The sequence below is a fragment of the Cyprinodon tularosa genome, unplaced genomic scaffold (genome assembly GCF_016077235.1).
Source record: "Cyprinodon tularosa strain WSP-4 unplaced genomic scaffold, ASM1607723v1 ctg70, whole genome shotgun sequence".
Lineage (NCBI taxonomy): Eukaryota > Metazoa > Chordata > Actinopteri > Cyprinodontiformes > Cyprinodontidae > Cyprinodon > Cyprinodon tularosa.
In genome coordinates this window covers 3,242,473-3,264,211 of record NW_024039452.1, presented here as the reverse complement: position 1 = coordinate 3,264,211, position 21,739 = coordinate 3,242,473, and the positions used below count along the sequence as shown (strand labels likewise).

Sequence of the window (21,739 nt, the reverse complement as noted above, 5' to 3'; positions counted from 1 at the left end):
TGAAAGTATGAACATGCACACAGAGAGAGAGAAACCATTCCAATGTTACTTACAATCGCATCAGCAGAAACGCAAGGTCCGCGTCAGCCTTGCAGCCTTCTTTTTATTTTAGCTCTCGCCATTCGGAAAAAGCTTGCCTGATGTTCACCCGTGTACGACTCCTCTCTCTGTCCAGAGCCCTTTTCCTCTTTCTTGCCTGCTCCGACATGGGCTTTCACTGTTTTCACGCTGGTTCCGCCATGATAATGCTGCGTTCACACCGGACGCAGCTGGCGCGTTTAAGCATTTGACGCGCGTGACGCGCCGCTGCTCGAGATGGAAAAATAGAATTTTTGCTGCTCGACGCGCCGCGTCAACCAATCAGAGAAGCTGATCTGGGAGCTGGCAGGGAGAGAGACACAGCGCTGATGATCAGAGCGCTATGATCACTCCTCTTAAACAGTTTATTGACGCCTAAATTAACTTAAAATGCAGAAATCTGCCGGCAGAATATGTTGGCTTTTATTATCCTGCTGCCTGCAGTTTGGATTATTTAGATGAAAAACACCTACCAGCTGCCGCGGTGAACCGCGAGGAGGCGACCCGGCCAGAGGCTGCTGTTGAAGGGATTCCTACTGTCGGCGCACCGCTGGTATGTGGGGGTCTGAGCGGCTCCGACAGAAAAAATATTGGAAGGCAGGATTATAATCTGAATGAACTGACTGCACTGATTACGTTTTCAGGTGTATTTTCTCACTTAAAAACATATTAAAACTACTTTATTCCCACTGATCACAGCAAATATAGCTGCAAGGCAGAGAAAGGATAGTGAAGCTCCGCCCAACGCGCGTCAGACACACTTTTGCACCGTGCAGCCAGAGCAGCAAAGCTGCTTCAGCCGCGCGTCAGAACTAACTGGTACAAGCAGCAAAAATGAAGCAGCAGACGCGATTTTGCTGCTTTTGCTGCGTCCGGTGTGAACGTAGCATAACTGCACAAAGATCGCCACTGTGCTAGCAACGAGCATGCTTTTAACTGGGGGCATGTAGCAGTTCTCGCCGTAAAGCAAGACCGACTCTCGCGAGACTTCTGAGCCTGTGGGTGCGGGCCGAGGGCTCCTGCAATTGAAAGTGCGGTATTTCCCCCACAGACCACCAGGGCGGCCGAGAAAACCTTTGTTCAACCTGAAATTACTCATTTAATCATCCAAAACGTTATGGAACACATTAATTAACTGAAAAATGTTGCATAGTGTGCCTTTAAGGAATTTGCCCTCCATGACTCAACACTCAGTATGTCCAGGTGACTTCATCTATCATCTGCTATTGTTGACCTAAGGAGGGTATTTATTAATTTAAGGGCAGAGAAACTTCTTTCTCAGGATGCAGTTCTAACTGGAATCATAAGCCAAATTTTACTAAGCCTAAAAAGTTCATGGAAAACCTTTCTGGAAGTTTCCAAAAACACCAAAAAAAACACTCGAGCAGAGAAGACGGCCCTCTCGTTTGATGAAGCTCAAGCTTAAGGTCTTCTAAATCTGACTTGAATGTTTTCCCCAAAGCAAGCAGAGGGTCCTCTTTTAGGAATGTTGCCTCGCAAGTCATACACATGGCTCTCAATGCACCAATATGCTGCATTACACAGACCAATATGAATATGAATAATTCTACCCAACTTCTGTGATTGTTGCTGAACATTTTGCTAATAGCATGTTCTTTAAGCATCTTCACGCCACTGTGACGGTATTTGTTCTTTTCGTGAGACTAGTAATTGCAGTAGTAATGCTCATAGGTAATACTAAGCACAAGCACTGAGGTTAAACATGACCCTTACTTCCCGTTAAACTTTAATACCGATTAACGTAAATACCATCAAAGGAAATGCTTCTCAATGATTGTGTGTGCCGCTGCCGCGTTCTGTTTTGGAGCCGTTTGGAGCACAAAGGAATTATATGTCAGCTTAACCAATTAAAAGTGTAGCAGCAGCATGCTGCGTTAGGATGCGTTCAAGTCCGCTAGAAAATTTGACTGTTTTCTTTGCAAATGTTCATAAAAACTTAAACAGTGTTAATATTTTCTGTGGGGTGGCAACAGGGGTGGCAAGGATTGCTTTTGGGGTGGCCATTGCCTGTTGCATTTCTGAAATTTTATCAAGTGGTGCCCGACTTTGCACGAGTGAATAAAGTGAATGTGATTGGTCGTTTATCAAGGGGGCGGGATTGATGTGGCAGACGTTTCGCACGCAAGTTTGATTGTGGCCGGTTTGTGGGAAGCATCTTGCTAACCAATTAGCAACTTAGTGCTAGTAGGTTCCCAATGGGAAATTCCATTGGGATCAAGTAGCACTAAATTGGTGACTTAGAAACGACACTGTCAAGGAACGCTATGGACAGAGGAAACATGCAAGAGGAGGAGAGTTTAGTGTCGGAGGTCGTGGATGAGTCTCCTCCGTCATCCATTTTTTATTTAGAGGAGGAAAGCGGGGACGAAGATGTTGTGGAAGAGGACGCCAGGGCGGCAGAAGCTTGGTTTGGTGTAGAAGGCTTCCAGCCGTACATGTTTGAGCCCTTGCCTCGCAACGCTGCCAGTTCTGTTAGCTCTACGCCTGCAGAAGACACAGACGTCCATCCCCGTGAACACTGGGACGCAACTCAATGGGAAAGGAAAGGATTCTGATTTATATCGTTGCGTATATTAGCTGCGACATATGAATCAAGATGCTATGACCGAAAACATTTCACAGATGACCGTTGATATATGATTGGCCGAATTTAGAAGTTCAGGCTGACGTAGAACTAACTGGCCTGAATAAGATGACGAAAAAACAACAACACAGATTTTAAGACAGGATTTTTTTTTTTTTTTATAAAGAAATTTTCTAATATTTGGGACAATATTGTCTGATAAAGAGTACATTTATATAGGCTACATGTTTAAGCCAGAATGATTTGACATTGAAATACGATTTCCCTACGACTTTAATGTCATATTAAAAACCTCAACATTTAGAACATATAGGGTATATAATGCATATTGTTCAATTATTGTTGCAAGCAAAGAACAGCTTCTGAAAACGAAATTTTTTGAAAAAGAAAAAAAGAAAAAAGGAAATTCAGAAATTAAACTTTGAATGAAAAAAAAAATAGTAAGAGTAACTTTGCTGTTTTCTCAAATACATTTTTCTGTAGCTTTTATTTTTTCAAATTTCTATTTTTTCAGATGAAGTATATACACTCCTGGGAGCGGGGCTTTCCGATGGAAGGTGGAGTGGAGATGCTTTTCTATTGGTCTGCACGTACATTAGCAAAAACATTTCTAGTGGCCTTGAAGTGCAGAGAAGGCAATTTGAAAAAGAATAAAACTCAAAACTAAATCTGAAAAAGTTCATGAAAATATACGCTGGAAAAAATCTAGAAATAAGTAAAAACTACTTGAATAAAGTGTATTTACCCTTAATTTGAGTAGGTAAATTAGATGATTTGCCAATTAAATGAGTAGTTTTACTCTTAAAATTAAATATTTAGATAATATGCACTTGAAATAAGACAATGCAATTGTGTTTTCTTATTTTAAGTGTAAATTGTCTTGTTCCATTGGCAAAATGTCTCTTTTACCTCCTCAATTCAAGAAGAAAGCCACTTATTTTAAGAAAAAATGACTTATCTACATTTCGATTTTTTTCCAGTCTAAAGTCTGTAAAAGAAATTGAAAAAAAAAATACTTGAAACAATAATTAAAAATGAAATCAGCAAAGTTACTCTTAAATATTTTCTGGGATCTTTTTTGTTTAGTCAAGTGTCCATTTATGAAATGTTCTCTGCTTGCAACTAAATTTACTCCATTAACATGTTTTATTTAAATTTAATTCCATTTTGGCGACCAAGGTTTCTTTATTAAAGGAGTCAGTGGACCCTTTCTGAACCTAGAGATTTAAATCTCTACAAACTTACTTCATCAGATGCAGAACGAAGGCATTGCACTGCGGCTTGCTTCTTTATCTCCTCTAGACTCAGGTCGGTCCCTCCTTTTTTCTTGCCCTTGCCCCACTTCTTCCCGGCTCCCTTCTCCCACCCCAGGAAGATGTCATTTTCCTTTTCAAAAAGAAACGCACACAAAAAAAAGATGAGTGAAAACATAACATGAAAAATAAATGACCTTAATGTTGGCTTTCAGTTCTGTATTATCAATAAGGACAACTGACTAAACTATACATTTAAAAAACCAAACTAGAAATGAAAGACTTCCTGAGCAAATTATTATCTTCATCTTCAGTAAAACTTTCACCTGCTTCTCTGAGGGTCCTGTCACACCTTGACGATTTAGCCAGCGTATGCCCGACGTCCCAGATTCTACTAAAACGCTGGCATACGCTGAGCTTTCTATATATTCTTTTCAATTTTGGGCGTATAATAGCGTATTCATAACGAGTCCATAGAGTATGTTCAACGCCAGCCTAACTGATGCATAAAGCATCATTTCATGGGCATTACGCAGCATCAATTAAAGCTGCTCCCTTCAGGCGCATCCAATGATGCCACCCGCCAAAAAAATAAACAAAAAAAGACCAGAAGGTTTGCAGTTGCAGCAGATTAAGCGTCATTTCTGCTTGGAAATTTGTTGGTCAAGAACGTAGGGAGGATCCATCTCACCGTCTCGCTCACCCTATGATGGGGATGAAGTCTGGAGGAGAAGTTACTCATAGGTTTTGGATAAACTAGACACCACGACTTATGAATAACTTACACTTAAGGTGCGTCAACGATAGGGGTGTGCAAAAATAAATCGTCTTGGCAATATATTGTGATTTTTAGCTGCCTGGTATAACGTCAGTCTTTTAGTTCCTAGTATTGATCTTTTTTAAAGCAAAACATTTTCACCTACAACTTAGGGAATAATTGGGCTACCTTTGTACTGCCACTCTGGCAGATAGCGCTGTGGAGCCCTTTAGCTGTGCAGCGCTATATCTGTAGTTGAGGCAGTCACAGTGGAAGACGTGGACTGACTCAAACCCTAAACAACACGGATACACCAAAATAACTAAACGATCAATATCATCTAATGAACATATACAGAGGATGCTTTTTGGTCTATACATTCAATTTTGATAGCAGGAAAAATATTGCAATATATGGCGATAATGCAATATCGTAACGTGCCATGTATCGTATCGAAACACCCATGCCAATACACACCCCTAGTCAACGATCAGATAACTTACATGCAACTTATGCCCCACGTATGAGCATACGCTGATATATGTAGAGAAATTTTTAACATGCTCAAAATTTCCCGACCTACTTGCCGTATGTCAACGTGTTTCAGCGAGCTCATAACTTATACACAACGTACCCATAACTTATCCTACGTATGCCCGTGTTTTTGTCAGATTATCCGTACGCCAGGCATTCGCTAGCCTCGTGAGACCATCCTGATCTCGGGAGCTTTCAAGGTTTCACTCGCAGATCAGTCTGGAGACTCTCTGTTAAAGAAAATTTGGAGCCGTTCACCAAACAAACGTCCAATCAGCGTTGGCTTTGAGGCGGGTTGAGGTGTGACGCAACGAGAAGCGAGACAGTTCAGTCTAAAGAACATGGCGCCTTCAGCTGATGAAACTAGCGTTAGCGTGGCTATCGAGCAAGTTTTATCGGAATTACAGAGTATTTCTTCACTGAAAGAAGAGCAAAACACTGCTCTGGAGGCTTTTCTCAGAGGAAAAGATGTTTTTGCTCTTCTCCCGACTGGTTTCGGCAAGAGTAGCCTGGCTTGTGGTTGTTTTCGTCGTCGCTCTGTTAGTACGTCATATGCTTCGTTGATCTGATTGGTTTATTTGGCCCGTCTATCACCAACATAGGCCAATCAGCTAACCAGTGTTTTCGCCCCTTCCCAAAATTACTTCAACGGAAGGTTTCCAGATGGATATGCGGAGCAAATCCATCTGGCGGAGTCAGGTTAGGCATTCGCTGGTCTAAATCGTCAAAGTGTGACAGGGGCTTCAAATCAAAGAACATAAAGGGATTTTATGTTTATACACAATATATTAATATAGATAGGAGCCCACCTGGTCCTGCAGGTCATAGTCATAGCTGTCATGCAGGAGGAGGCTAAGAACATAGCGGGTATAGATCATGGCATCTATCCCACACTTCTCGAGCTCCTGGCCGAGCCAGCTTTGTACCGGCCCGAGAGACTGGAGCAAGGACATCTCTGAAGCAGACAGAGCTCCCACACTGGGGTAAGGGCAAGAGAGGTTCTCAGGAGGAGCGGGACCGTCCGAATCGGTGCTCACTGGACGCATGGGACCTCAGGTGTAGGCCATTTTCTGGCACAGCAGCCTCATGATGGGTAGTTACTGAAGGGAAGGAGGTGGACAACAACAGAAGGACGAGGCAGAGCCTATCTGGACGAGGAGGGGGGGGCGTCACTCCAGTAGGATGTAAGTAAGGGGCTCTACATGGGGAGGCATGTAGGATGGTGTTGGGTTTTTATTGCTTTAAGCAAAAAAAAAAAAAGGAAAAAAAAAAAAGAGGGATTTTACTGGTGAGGCATGGCTGCTGAAAGCTCCCAGCTGCTGAGCAAAACACAAGACGTGTTTCTGTCTCAGGCAGAGAGGTCCATTATGAGAGCGGCTCTAGTTCACCAGCACAGTCTGAAACAGAGAAAAAGAGCAGCTGTTAGCTTCTAAGAAACAAACAGGTTTAAACTACAGAGCAGCACATGAAGTCACTTCAAAGAACGGAGGTCATTACTGAAGCCTGTTTGCGTTCAAAACATCCAACTGACTGGGAAACTCTGCGTATGCCAGCAGCTGGCGAAAAGATACAACCAAATGGTTTAAAAAATACTTTTCAAATTTATAAATCAAAGTCCTACAAAGCAGAGAATAACACAATGTTGCCCTGCCCCCACTTGTTGCACCACACTACTACTTTTTCTTTTTTTAACCCTTTAAAGCCCGATCCAAGAATAAAACAAAACAGAAAATTACTTGTTTTGGTTTGAAGTCCTTATTTGGCCTTTTAAGAAAATATGTAAAAAGAAAAAACAGAAATACATTTTTGATATTAATAATTTATTACTATGTGATAAGTCAAGATTATTTTTTGTGTAGTCTTCTGCCCTCTGTTATCAGGTATACCTGATTGTGTACAATAGGATTTTGAGCAAAGTTTTTACCATTAAATTATGCAAAAGGTGTCAGACGCAAAACATTTCAGAAACCGTATGTATCAAATATGATACATTTGGCATTATAGGGTTAATAATTAGAATAAAGAGAATGTTGCTGTTTGAAAAAAAGGAATCAACCAGTAATTTAAATTCAACAATACTTCTGCAATTAGCAGTTAAAACCAACCCCACCCTCTTTAAAAGTAACAAACCTCTACATATCTACCAATATAGTCAAAGAACGCTAATCAAAAAGATACTGAAGATGCCGCCATGTTTCAGGATAGGGACATAAGAAAGGTAGCAACTAACGATTATTTCACTAATCTGTCGATAATTTCTTCCATTTATAAATTGGATAACCAAACCTGCCTTGAAGAATTAATATTGAATCTAAACCAGGTGACGTTATTTAAGAGGTCTGACTAGAGTGCGTTGAAGGACAAAAAGGCTTTTCATCTTAAATGCAAAGTGTGTGTGTATTAGGGCTGCAGCTAACGATTATTTTGCAAATTGATTAATCTGTCGATTATTTTTTCGATAAATAACCTGATAGCCAAATATACTTTAAAGAAGAATTGTTACTAAATTAAACGAGGTGAAACTCTAATATTTCCACTTGAGGAGGAAAAGGTTTTTTTTTTCTTAAATGCAAAGTGAATATATATTTTTTGTTGCTATAATTACTCCTCTAAGTGGGTCGCTCTATCAGCTAAAGGTATGTTTTAGAGTCTCTATACTCCAGCCAACGATGAATCAATTACTCAATCAGCAGATGATTATTTCAGCAATCCCTATTAATCTGATTGTTTCTGCCTTAGATAGGAGGCATAATACATCAGAAACTATTTCTTTAACTATTTTTTTTTTCAAACATGAGAAATAGTTCATAAGTCATCTTTAGAAATTAGGCAAACTGAATCAGATTCGGTGCATCATCTGTATCAGTTAGAAATACTAGAGCTCGTTATTATGGCTTAAAAATATAATCTTAGAGTTTTTCCTACGAATTCCAATTTATCTTTTTTCCCCTCACATAAGGTTAATAATTAAAATGACAAATAAAATTCATCACTTTCAAAGCTAGCTTTGGTTTCAACCATCCCTTCTGGTAGCTGACCTTCATTTAAAGGGCAATAAAATTCCAGCTGTGAAACATGCTGTGAAATTATCATTTTCACAACAAACAATGAAGATATAATAAACTAAACGTTAGCAGGTTGTGGGATCACACAGAGAGAGACAGTTTATCAGTTAGAAGTACACATCCAAGAACAAAAAGTGATGAACTGATGTCACCCCGAGATATGAGAGCCCAATGATTGGATTACGCAACAAAAAAAATTTAAATTTTCAAAAAAATATACTTTTTAAAATAAATAATAAACGTGCCCCCCCCCCAAAAAAATACAGTTTTATTATTTTATGGGTACAAAAAAAAAACTCAACCTACAACTACAAAAAAGATTATCTAAAACAGCATTTCAATCAAGATAAAATAAAGGTTATGGTAATAACGAGTTTTGCAGTATCGGCCGATACCATCTTTTTGAAATTGATGTGTGTGTATTTAAATATGAAGAACTGCATACTACTGGCCTGTAAAATAATTGCCATCATGGCTTTGTCAAAGTGAATCCAGTAGAACCTTTGATTGCCTATCAGCAGAGATGAGGAAATGTGGAGTCAACAAGTCATTTCCATGTCATGTATTTGTTGTACCCCCCTACTGAAGCAGGTGAGTCCAATCTTTACCGTGAATCAACCTGTGCAACCTGGTCAATTGGCTGGGTAGATTGACTGGGAAAGTCGTTTTTATTGTCGGGAGAGTACAAATATCATTGCATTTGCCCGCCGGGCAAGTGCAATGATCGCAAAAAAAAATATTTATCACTCAACATTACTTTAAAATCACCGACATTCGCTGAAAACGACCCAGAAGCGTTGCCGGCGCCATTTTTTGTTGTTTTGTAAACATTCTCGCGTGATTTGGAAAAGGTGCGGGATTTGAAAAAGCCATGTGATTTTCCGCCAGATGGCGTGATTTTTGTCCACCTAGCGGTAATTTTGATGTAGTTACCAAAACGACAAACAAGCTAGAAAGCGCTATCATATGGCAGTGTTCTGTACAGTGATGCAGGTCATCCATTCAATTTTTTTCTCTTAGACATTGGAGAGGTGCATTTAAATGTTATAGAGCTAAACATGTTAAATTGGTGACCTGTTATGTTATTATTTTGCATTTATTTTGTCAGGGAAAACTAATCCTGAGTCAGTTAAAAGTGAATTCTGAAATTATGTAAAACTGTGGAAACCCTGTATAAAATAACTATGTATAATGATTCTCTAGAAAAGTCACATTATATTAATAGTATTATCTTGTATAAACATACCGTGACTCTAAAATAAAAGTTATTAATTTGTGACATTGATTTCTGTCTTGTGATTTATCTTAAGTTTTTAACCTGTCAAGTTTTTTTTTTTATTTTTAACATTACAATTTATATTTTTCCAAGCACACAACAGTTTAAAGCAAAGTTTACTTTGAAAAGAATGTGCAGGAAGGATTGAAAAGCATGTTAACACGGTAATGTAGGCTTGAGTTCATTATCTGACGCATGCATATACACACCAGGAACCTGGAAACTGAAAAAATACTGAATTACAAAAAACATTTAAAAAAACAAACATGTTTCATTGATATATATACAAAAATGAATATTAGGAACTATATTTATCAAACATTATACTGGACAAGTAAAAATTGTTTCTGGGCAAATGACATGGAGATGACTTGTTGACTCCCCATTTCCCATGTCTGCCTATCAGTATTGGTGCAACACTAGTGATAAACAATCTTTTACACCATTTCTGCCAAATGCAGACAGTTCTTGCCTTTCTCTTTAGATAAAGCAGGTAAATTGTGGGATATTAACTCATGTTTACTTCAAAGTGAAAAGAAGTTATTGCAAAGCATGAATTAACGTCTTCAGGCATGACCAGTCGGTCCTCGGTGCTGCAGGTTTTAGATCTTTCCCTGCTCCAGCACAGCTGATTTTCATGAATAGCTGATTAACAGGCTTTTGCTGAACTGCAGTCACCAGAAGCAGCTGTGCTGCAGCAGGGAGACCTCAGAAACCTGCAGGGCTGACTTTGGGCAGGCCTGGTCCAGATTGAACGGTTTGTGTCTATTTCAAAACAACAACATGCACACAACGAAGGAGAAAAGCGTGTCCTATATCGCTGCCGGCATGAGCAACTTTTGACAGCTGGGGAGACACGGCTGGAGTGGGCATGAAAAACCTCGTGGGTTTCAGACGGTGACAGGCAGCGGATTCGGACACCGACGTGTAGAGCAAATGGAGGCTGTGAGGATCTGATTGGCTGATCCGGCCGTCACTCCTCGGTGGCATTTACAGGCACCCATCGGAGACGTCAAAAGGGCAAGATAAGAAGCTTTAGCAGCGCGCTGACACCACATCGGCGACCCACAGCCTCTCGTTAAACGAGACCTGAGTCAGTGACACAGGGAGAGCAGCAGCAGCCGCTTCTAAACATGGCTGACCGTTCTCTGCACATCAGCACCGGCTGCCTGTTTCTGTCTGCGCTGTCAACATACTAACTTCATTCAGCAAATCAAACTTAGCCCTGCGGCCATTCCCACTTCACAACATCCCCCTCATTAAAATGGAGTCTCTCCTCTGATATGAACGATTCCTCCAGCGATGGTGTGTGGCGAATCAGCGGATAGGAAAACCAAAACAACCACTAGAAGGACGATTAGCCAAATGTAATCAGCTGGTCAGGGGAGCTGCACACACACCGGCAATTTGTTGCAAAACACCGCGCTATCAGATCAAGCTACGTAACGCCGCCGCAGAAAGGAATAATCATTTAAAAAAAGGCGAATTGTGACTTAAATGTTGAAAATTAGATCGGTTTGTGGTCAAACGACAAGGTTAGCTGGACCACCGACCTTTAGCTGCTGTTAGCCGAGTTAGCTTCCCAGAGCTCGGCATTTTCTCCTACAAACTTCCCGATTTGAACGCATATATTAGCCAAGCTTACCTTCTTGCGTTTTTTGGATATCGTCCGATAAGGAAACACTTTCTAACAGGCAGGTGAAGGAAGGCTGCGCTCGCTGACATTACTGCTTCTGTTTCCAATTTAAACACCAAACAAGTCCAATATTAGGTGGATTCAGAATGATAAATGTCAACAGGAGTAGCAGAAGAGGCAGGATCATCTGAAAGCTAACGTTAGCGTAGCTACGCTTGTTGTTGTAACCGAGGGGGAGGAACAGCGGCTGCACGGTAACAGGACTGTCAGACGGTTTTTTTTCCTCCCTAAACAAATGTGCGCCATATCGTCACAAGATGAAGGAGTTCACAAACTTAACGCTGCTCGCCGCGCGGAAAGCAAGAGAAGCGAGACATTTAAATGGCTTCCCGGGGGTCGGGTTGACTCACCTGCCGTGGCCTGGGAGTAGGGAAGCGGCGAAAGGGGAGCGGCTACTTCTCTCCCGCTGCCGTTCCGAGCTCGAGCTCTGGAATCTGCTGCGGTAGCAGCGCCTATCATGGACGCCGACAGAAATGGCGCTGCTTTCGCATCTAGTGCTTCTTCAACAGAGCGGCGGCGGAACTGGAGACATTCGGGCTCCCGCCCAGGGAAGGTCACTCCTCGATGACGGGAGATACTTGGAACCGCAATGTCCGCCGCCGACGAGCCAGTTTCATTCAGATGCGTCTGCTGAGTGCGCCACCCTCCGCGTTCGTATCTAGGCAACGGGACAAACCTCTACCGTCCCGCTGCGGTAGGTTTGATTCCTCCGCCTGGATTATTGCATCAGAAGTCCAACTAGTTCTCCCACAATTTATTTTAGATGAAAGAAAACAGAGACTGTGACGTTAGAACAATAATTATGACCAGAGTTTATGTTCCCAGATGTATCCAGTAGCCTGAATACACATATATATATATATATATATATATGTATATGTGTGTATGTGTGTATTTTGTTTAAAACGCCCTGTGAAGAATTCATATTCATATATTTTTAATCACGACCAGTGGCGTTTCTAGAGCAAATGTGCCAGGGGGTGAAGAGGGGGCATGAGGGGGCAAGTGTGTTTTCATGGGGGCATGAAATAAAAAAGTAAAAAAAAAAAAAAAATGGTTTCAAATATTTTAATATAACTGCTTGGAGTGAAATTTCTATTCAATTAGGTTTAATTTAATTTCTATGTCTTACTAGGTCCATAAATATTAATATTTTAGGATTTTTACATATTTTTGACAGAATTTAAGTTAAAATTACTGTTTTTTTTCTATTAAATCTGAATAGAACTCAAGAAAAAAACTGATAAATTCAGCTGTAAATATATGAGGGTTTTTTTTTTTTTTTGAAAAAACATTTAGCAGATGAAATCTGGGATCCTATCTCAATACCACTGAAGCTATCACCTTATTGTTTTTTAAATAATAAGTAAAACAGAATTTCTAAAGAAAACAAATTAAATGGATCCGAAGGACCTATCAGTCTGTTCCAGCGCATATCATCATTAGAATTTCTTTGTATTATCAGTACAAGGGCCATAATGGGCCAGGAAGTGATCTACAGGGGCACTGACCCCCGTTGGCCCCTGTCTAGAACCGCCCATGATCACAATATAGTCTTAACGAGACATCACTACGCCAGATATAGGCGTTTTTAGATCAATTGAATCATAGCATCCCTAAAATATGTTTTTTTTTATATTGTATGTGCTTTTTAAATAAAAAAACATACTAAATATAAAACAGTCTAAAACCTATACAGTACTTAGATTTAAAAAAAGAAAATACATAAAAAGTATACATACTCTCCCATTAAAGATGGGGGGGGGGGGGGGGGGGGGGGGAATCAGCTGCCAGTGAAATAGTAAAAAGTTTAATGAAAATTTTGCCATTAATTTTGAATTGTGGTTCAACAGAAATATTAATAATGAACAAACAAACAAAAAAGAAACCAGGTAAATCAGCAAGATGGGCCTCCTAGACTAAAATGTAGAGCAACACTGTGAGGGAATCCCTTCAATCAGGTGTTTTCTTAAATGTTCAGTCAGATTTCTGCTCCTGTTTGAGGTGAATTCATGAGCAAGGTGCTCTAATGCGTCTTTGACTGTTTTTTTTTTTAATCATTATTTTTAAAATCACTGTTCAAAATCAATATTTTAATCTATCAAATCATAATTTTTTCATGTTTTAATTAATTTATTTTTTCAGTTTCTTGTCATTATAATTACTGTTAATATTGTATCATTTTCTTTATCAGGAGTGTGTCTAAACTTTCAAGCACAACTGTATATATTTACCTTGTTAAATACAATCCATTTTGGGATCGACAGTGAAAAGAAGGAGAAGTTCACAAGGGGAAGGAGAGGAGCAAAGGGTAAGCCAAGTAGGTTTGGGTACTAGAGGACAAAAAAACAGGAATAAAAAAGTCTCAGATACGACATGTTAGTGAATGATAGAGTCAGTTATTGGCAAAAGGCACTGATCAAGTTTCAAAAATGTAGAATATGTATATAGAAAACAGTGAAATGAATCATGCCTGTCCACATAGCTGCCTGGGTGCTCAGCACCCTAAACCTGGGATCCTAGAATCGCCCCTGGCCTCCAGCATAAAGTAACACCTTCATAGAATTTTTGTTATATACCTATATTAAAAAAAATCAAGTTTCACAGTCAGGTCTTTTAGTCTCCTTTATTCAAAAATTCCTAAATTAAATATGATGGAACCAAGTTAGTTAAAATTAATTACTATTAATTAGGGGTGGACGGTTCACGGTTTTCGGTTCGGTTCGGTATATGTTTATTTTTACACCGAAAAATAAAATAATTAATAAAAATTATGAAATTAATGAAAAAAAATCACACAAAAAATAATGAATTGTAATTATTTTTAATGATCCGCGGAAACCCTGGATCATTTCCGCATGTTTTGCTGCTTTGAATTTAATCATCTGGCGCATGCCCTCTACCATCTCCAAAGAACTCAGAGCGGAGCGGACGGGAGCCACAGCGGAGGCTGTAGGCTTTGCTTTGTGCAGGCGGTCAGGAGCGCAGCGGGGCGAAGCGGAGCACTGACGGAGTATGAGGGATTTCGGGGTTAGCATTAGCCTGACGTAGTCCTACTCAATTCTAGTCAGAATATGAGTCTGATACTGCTCCATAGAGCTGTGATTATTGGGCGTGTTTGGAACGACCAGGAAATAAAATGCCTCTGCAATCAATTGGATAGACCTACAACCAATAAGAGCAACGGAGTGCGTGACGTATGTTAAGCGATGCATAGTTGTTGTCAACAAAAATCAAAGCGTGCAGTTGCACGCCTAGAATAAGAAGAGGAGCCTTGATCGCGTTTCTCTGTTCCTCTTTTAAAATTAATTTGCTGTCGATATCTTCTAGAACAGACCTAATAGCAGAATCTACACACCTCAACTCTCCAGCGGCAGCCATTGTTGTTGTCACCCATGCGCGCTTTTGTGACGTGGTTGATTACGTTTCTGTTGATCATCTGTCCATCATCATATAAAGCCCGCCCTGACAATTTGATTGGCCCGCCAGATATTGTGCGAGGATACTCGCGCTAATATTGAGCAACGCCAGACCGAACTTCCCGACCTCAAACGTTGTGGGCGGGACTAAGTTCAGAATGGCACCCAGGCTAGGTTAGCATGACATGTTGGTCATGTTGCTGTTAGCATAAACAAAACATGTTGCACAATGCTTGCACACTGTTGCACTTTTATCCACAACTTTCTTTCCGCCGTCATCGTAGGTCACTCTAAATGCAAAGCGCTCCCATACAGCAGACCTATAAAGTGTTGCTGGCGCGTCTTCCAACTCCTGTTCTTTCCCACTCGCCATACCCACACAATTCTCCACAACAACTGATTTTTTCCTGCTACACCCGGCTACGCTGCTTCGCTGCTTCTTCTTCTTGTTTACTACTGGTGGTTGGCTTTGGTCGCAGTACCGCCACCTTCTGCTCTGGAGTGTAAACGCTTCGCCTATGAGAAAAAGGAGCAGCGCATGAACCGAACGAAACACACGCGAACCGAACCGAGACAGTCGAACCGAACGGTTCGGACGGTTTTCATAAACCGTTCCATCCCTACTATTAATTATAATTAATGAACCAAGAGTCTGAAGCTGGAGAAAGTGCTACAGCAGTGGAATATGGCACACCGTAAACCGAGAGCTTTCTTTGGTCTTCGCTCATTTTTATGCTGAGGGAGAAACAAATGCTGAGGAGTTAACCACCACCTGTCCCACTGGATAAAGTAGGACTACCTTACAGGCCGCCTGCAGTATGTGAGGACAGGCTGGTCTACAGAACAGGGCGCTGAACGCAACTATTTACCCTCTACGCTGTGGTAACTCCATTGACTCCTGGGTTTCAATTCAATTCAATTCAGTTTATTTATATAGCGCCAAATTCACAACACATGTCATCTCAAGGCACTTTACAGTTCAACTAGATCATACAGTCAAATTGATACAAAGTTTTCTATCTAAGGAAAACCAGTTGATTGCATTGACTCATTGACTCAAATACAATCCCCCACACTAAGCATGCTTGTAGCGACAGTGGAGAGGAAAAAACTCCCTTTTAACAGGAAGAAACCTCCAGCAGAACCAGGCTCAGTGTGAGCGGCCATCTGCCGAGGCCGACTGGGGTTCAAGGAGACAGAAGCAGAGATACAAAAAGCAGCTGTAAAAGGCGGCCCCGTCCAGGAAACACGCAGCCAGGCAGACGAGCTCCAAGGCAGCTCCCATGCCAGAAGACGAAGAGAGCACATCCACTCAGTCACGGTCAGAGAAACAGGACCACACTGGAAAACAGGCCCATCTCCAACATCTATAGACAAGGGTGTTGATAGAAGCAGCACAGCTGATGTTTCTTTCCAGGATGACGTCACAGCCAAACAGGAACAGACGAGGCAAAGCTACTCTGAGGAAAAGCAGAGAGAGCAGAAGGTTAGTCATCTATACAGTACAGTTTCACCCTAATTAATGAAAATCTTGATTTAAAATCAGCAGTTTCTGTTCAGTTTCTGTTGTCTTGGACTAACATTCAGTTTATTTGATGTTCTGAAAGAAAAACTGAAGTTGGACAAACATGAAATAACAAGAGATTAGAAAAGATGGCAAATACGTTTTCACACCCCTGTACATTTGGGGTTCTTCTAAGGTTTTCTACTCTTTACTTTTTTCGCTGTCTTCAAGTTTTCTACCTTAGAAATCAGCATGTTTCTCTTTTCCTTTCATTTTGCTGCTTGTAAACCCCAATTTAACTTTCTATTCTTTTTGAAACATCAATATAAGGACAAGAAATAGTGGAAATAGATCCCCATTTTCTACTCTTATTCCAATATCCTTTTTCAAATGTAACAATCAGATTTTTATGTAGTTGTGTTTTCCCTGGTTATTCTAAAATAATTTAATTTCACATTTCATTCATACATCATTGTATTTATAAATGATTTTACTTATAAACCTTTATGCTTATGCCTGAATGCTTTAATTTGCCTGTAATTTATTTATATAGCACCAATTCACAACATATATCCTCTCTGCACTTTACAGAGAAAATCCAATCAGACAGGTAAGGCGATTCTATCTCAGTAAAACCAGCTGGTTGCCTTCAATCATTTACTCACAGAACATGTTCCTCCTGGATGAGCTCATGGTGAAAATCTTCACTTCCATTTTGTCGTTGACTCTAAAGCAATCCCTCACACCAAGAATGCATGCAGCAACAGTAGAGAGGAAAAACTCCCTTTTAACAGGAAGAAACCTCCTGCAGAACCAGGTTCAGTGTGAGCGTCCATCTGCCGAGGCCAGTTGGGGTTCAAGGAGACAGAAGCAGAGATACAAAAGGAATGTACAAACAGTGATCCATAAATGCTCTCTTTGTCAGAAAAGGTAAAAGTAAACTAGCTCTATAGGTGGCACGGTCTAGGAAAGGAACAGTGAAACAGAAGAGCCATGAGCCGGTATTCATGCTAAAGGGGATGAAAGAGAGCACATACAATTAGTCACAGTGCTGTGTATAGTAATGTCGAGGAGAGAAACAGGATTAAACACAAAATATTGGCCCAACTCTATCATCTATAACCGAAGGTATTGATGTCAGCAGCCCAGCTGATATTTCTCTTCAAGATGATGTCACAGCCCAAACAGGAACAGACCAGAAGAAGCTACCAGGGCAAGAAAAAGGAGACGGAACTAAAAAATACTGCAGAATGTGAGAATGGAGACAGCTTGAAAGGAAATGATGAAAAGGGGTCCCCATGTCCTCCAGCAGCCTAAGCCTATAGCAGCATAACTATAGAGATAGCTCAGGATAACCTGAGCCACTCTAACTATAAGCTCTATCTAAAAGGAACGTTTTAAGCCTAGCCTTAAAAGTAAACAGGGTGTCTGCCTCACGGACTAAAACTGGTAGTTGGTTCCCAATCTAAATAAGATCTGCCTCCCAATCTAAATTCTAGGAACCACTAGTAAACCTGCAGATTGAGAGCGAAGTGGTCTGTTAGGAACATAATGAATGATCCGATCTCTGATATAAGATGGAGCTTGTTTGTTTAGCTCTTTCTGTGTGAGAAGGAGGATGCTGCGATTGATACAGGGTAATGTGTGCAGTGTCTATGAAGCTTCTATGAAACTATAAAGCTCATCTAAAGTAGAAATGCCCTGCAGGCAATGCATTCTCTGAGTTTATGCAGATCTAAGCGCTTTACTCTGAATCAGATTATGCTTTCTCTCTCTGATATAAAACAGCCTTTCTTAATCTTTGCATTAAGAATTGTTTGCCTTTAGTTTTGAAGCCATCATCCTTTTGTCTGAATGTCATACATTTTTGGCTTATAATCCACTTCATGGCGTTTTTACTGGCTCTCTAAATGTCAGAGAGGACTTTGTAGTTTGAACCATTAATGTATTTATTCAGCAGCTTTTTAATATCAGTTCATTTTATGTAGATGTAATTAAAAAGTCTGCAGAACCCTGTTGATATTTTTAGTAGAGTAAAAACAAATCAGGTCTCATATTTAATTTGACATAATATAAAAAAATACTGTAATCAAAACAGTGGATACTTTCTATAAAAAAAAATCTTAAAGACGCATTACGAAGCTTCTCTAACCTGGTTGCATAAGTGATGCCTCTATTAAAGTTATGCATGATAAACCATGATCAAGTTTCATTATTCTGGCTTCATTTAGAGGAGCCTCAAAAATCTGCATCTTATTTGTGAACATGTGAGAACATCTCATGTCAACATCCTTTTTCAAAATACCATGTTGGCTGTTCTTCTCAATTTTGGTAAGTGCATCACAAATATTGGTGTTCTCCTGGTCTTTTAATAATCTTTTAATGTCTTCCTCCCGATGCATGAAGCTGTTGCTGAACTGGAGAGCTCCTTCAGTGACAGACTGCTGCACCATGAATGCACCAGGGAGCGTTATCACAGATCCTTCCTCCCAGCAGCTGGAAGACTTTACAACCACCACTGTTCCCAGCAACCTCAATAAGTTGTACCATTCATGCTGATTTTTTCACAGTTTCTGTGCAAAGTCAGTTAAATAACATGCTGCTGTCATTTTGCACATTGATTGATTGATTTATTGAGTTTATTGATCTCACAGTGGAGAAATGTACCCATTACATCAGCTCAAATAGTCAAAGAAGAATGATGTTTCAGAGGAAGGAAAAGGTGCATAGGATAAATACAGTGCGTCCACATATGGCAGTTTTTTTTTTTCGCAGTAGGATCATTATACAGGGTTATTGCATAGGGTGTTTACATGGGTATTTATATAGATGGATATTTATATTTTCATTTATATGGTTATTGCACTGGGTGTCAAATATAGAGAAACAGGTTACTGCACAGGGTAACAATTAGTAAATTGCACATTATACATTGCACAACTCATTGCCACTGTAGTGTGGCATTCTCTGATGTTGCTGCTCTTTTCAAATTTCCATTAGTGTAAAAATGTCCACAGCTGTATATTGATTATTCATTCTCCAGGTGCAAAGTTTTATATTGTTAAAAGACTTTACAGTGCAGTATTTTATTTGGAAGTAATAAGTATAGTATATTGAATTGCACTTTATTGATCTCACGTTGGAGAAATTTACATCTGCATTTAACCCATCCCACACTGGGAAAATGATCTAGAAATAAGTAAAAATGTCTTAAATTAAGTGCATTTACCCTTATTTTGAGCAGGTAAATGATGGGATGAGTATTTTCACTCTTAGTATCAGATAATTAGATAATATGCACTGGAAAAAAGACAACGCAATTGTTTTTTCTTATTTTAAATGTAAATTGTCTCGTTCCATTGGCAAAATGTCTAATTTTCCTCATCAATTCAAGAAAAAAATGCAATTATTTTAAGAAAAAATGACTTATGTAGATTACATTTTTTTGCAGCATGGTGGGGTTAGGGGTATTGCTCAGAGACCCAGAATACAGTCTGTGGGAATGGGGATCGTACTCAGAACCACTAGGCAGCCCCTCCCCCAATAACTCTATGTCATTTTTATACAATTATCTAAGGTCCCCGTTTGTCTGACCACTTTTGCTATAAACTTTTTGCGGCTGTAAAACCAGAATTTCCCCATTTGTTGGACAATAAAGAGTTTTTCTACTCTGTTCTATTATATTCTGTTGTCCCTTTGGATGTTTGCTTAAAAAAACAGCAATCCTGAAAAAATAAAAATCTTTATGTTCGGCTTAACAGCGGAAACCTGAAGGTTTGGGGACCAGAAATGGACACTGCTTGGAACCATTCCTGATTTCATCCATCTCACCCCCTAGACTTATTCCACAGGAAAGTAACCCCAGAGCATGAGGCTGCCACCACCGTGCTCACCGTCTATAGAGCCAAAAAGATTGGAGTCATGTCAATGTCCCAATATATATATGGACCTGACTGTAAATTACCCTCCAAAAGATTTATTATTATGTTTTTAGTTAATTAATACCAAATAAATGTCAAAATAAAGGTGCAAAAATGGAGGAAATAATTAAGTTTAATGAGTCAATTAAAGCAATACTACTTTCTGAGCAATGCTACTCCATATATTTCTGCGTCGAATGGATTATTAGTTTATTTTTTAGAGAGACCATCAATAAATCAAAGGTCATCTGCACCCCCCGGCGAATGAGTGGTAGCCTATTGACCATCCTTTGCACCATTGTTTAGATGGCATAAAAACACCATTGAGTTTATCCTAAAATCCATTTCTGCTCATTGTAAGGAAATAACAATCTAAAGAAGTTTTTTGTTGAGAAATTTGAGGAGCCTGCAGGTAAAATTAGAAAATGTATGTTATGTAAGTACATGAGACACTGAGCATGAAAGCAGAAAGCCAGTGTTTGTAAAGTTAAGAGCAGTTCAGAGGGACCCTTAGGGCCTTTTTAGCAGATAAACGCTGAAAGCTTTTGATCCTTATCTGCTCCCAGAACAAAGCGATTCAAAGGTCAGCTAGCCTGACCTTAGAGACAGAAGTCAGAAGCTGTGTTTGTCTTCACAGTCAATATCCTCTGCATACTTTTATGAATCATCCCAATCGTTATTGGAATCCGTGTGTCACGTCAATGTCTCTTTCTTTCCTCACATTGATAAGATCTCCTTTCAGCCACAGTTACATGCTACAGTTTAGTGTTTGCAGAGCAGTCAGCTCAGCTCTGCGCCCCGACGGCGCTTTCATTCGCCGCTGTTGATTGAAAGTCAATTTAGAGCAGCTGGCACAATTAAGAGCTGCCTTGTAATCCTCTCATGGGAAGATGGTTTAGCTGTATGAGGGCAGACTTATTTCACCTCTACATTAAAAACAGACCGCAGTGTTGTTTGGTGTGGTTATAACCAAGCAGGGCGGCTCATTTCAGGGAAAAGGATTTCTAAATTACTTTTTGAGATTGGCTGCAGCGTATCTTTAAGCACCAATTTATTTTTTTAATAACTTTGTTTACCGGAAGTCAATTCAAAAGTACAAATACAACAGCGCAAAAAGACATCAAACTTCCCTTATATCTATCTATCCTTTATATACTTTTAGCACAACCCCATTAGGGTGTTAAGATTAATAATGCATTAAGAATGTAGCTGATTTAAAGTATATTTAAAGCAAGTCATTGAACACAGACTTAGGCCGTGGCGAAAAAACTGATTAAATACTATAATTAAATAACCAATTACACTCACCGGCCACTTTATTAGGTACACCTGTCCAACTGCTCGTTAACACTTACTTTCTAAGCAGCCAATCACATGGCGGCAACTCAGTGCATTTAGGCATGTAGACAAGGTCAAGACAATCTCCTGCAGTTCAAACCGAGCATCAGTATGGGGAAGAAAGGTGATTTGAGTGACTTTGAACGTGGCATGATAGTTGGTGCCAGAAGGGCTGGTCTGAGTATTTCAGAAACTGCTGATCTACTGGGATTTTCACGCACAACCATCTCTAGGGTTTACAGAGAATGGTCCGAAAAAGAAAAAACATCCAGTGAGCGGCAGTTCTGTGGGCGG

General features: G+C 40.0%; 1 protein-coding gene across 2 annotated transcripts in view; it reads right to left on the bottom strand.

Moving 5' to 3' along the window:
• Positions 1 to 11,893, bottom strand: part of kiaa0232 (KIAA0232 ortholog) — a 29,289-nt gene extending 17,396 nt beyond the window's left edge. Inside the window, exons 1-3 of one of the 2 annotated variants that reach the window (XM_038268441.1) lie at positions 11,615 to 11,893; positions 6,037 to 6,624; positions 3,929 to 4,069 (exon numbers count right to left, since the gene is read on the bottom strand). In XM_038268441.1, coding sequence (XP_038124369.1) covers positions 3,929 to 4,069; positions 6,037 to 6,273 — 378 coding nt within the window. In that variant the 5' untranslated portion in view covers positions 6,274 to 6,624; positions 11,615 to 11,893. Of the gene's footprint in view, positions 1 to 3,928; positions 4,070 to 6,036; positions 6,625 to 11,213; positions 11,387 to 11,614 lie in introns of those variants that run through there. The other variant, XM_038268442.1, reaches the window with a different exon arrangement.
• Between the last annotated feature and the right edge of the window lie 9,846 nt (positions 11,894 to 21,739).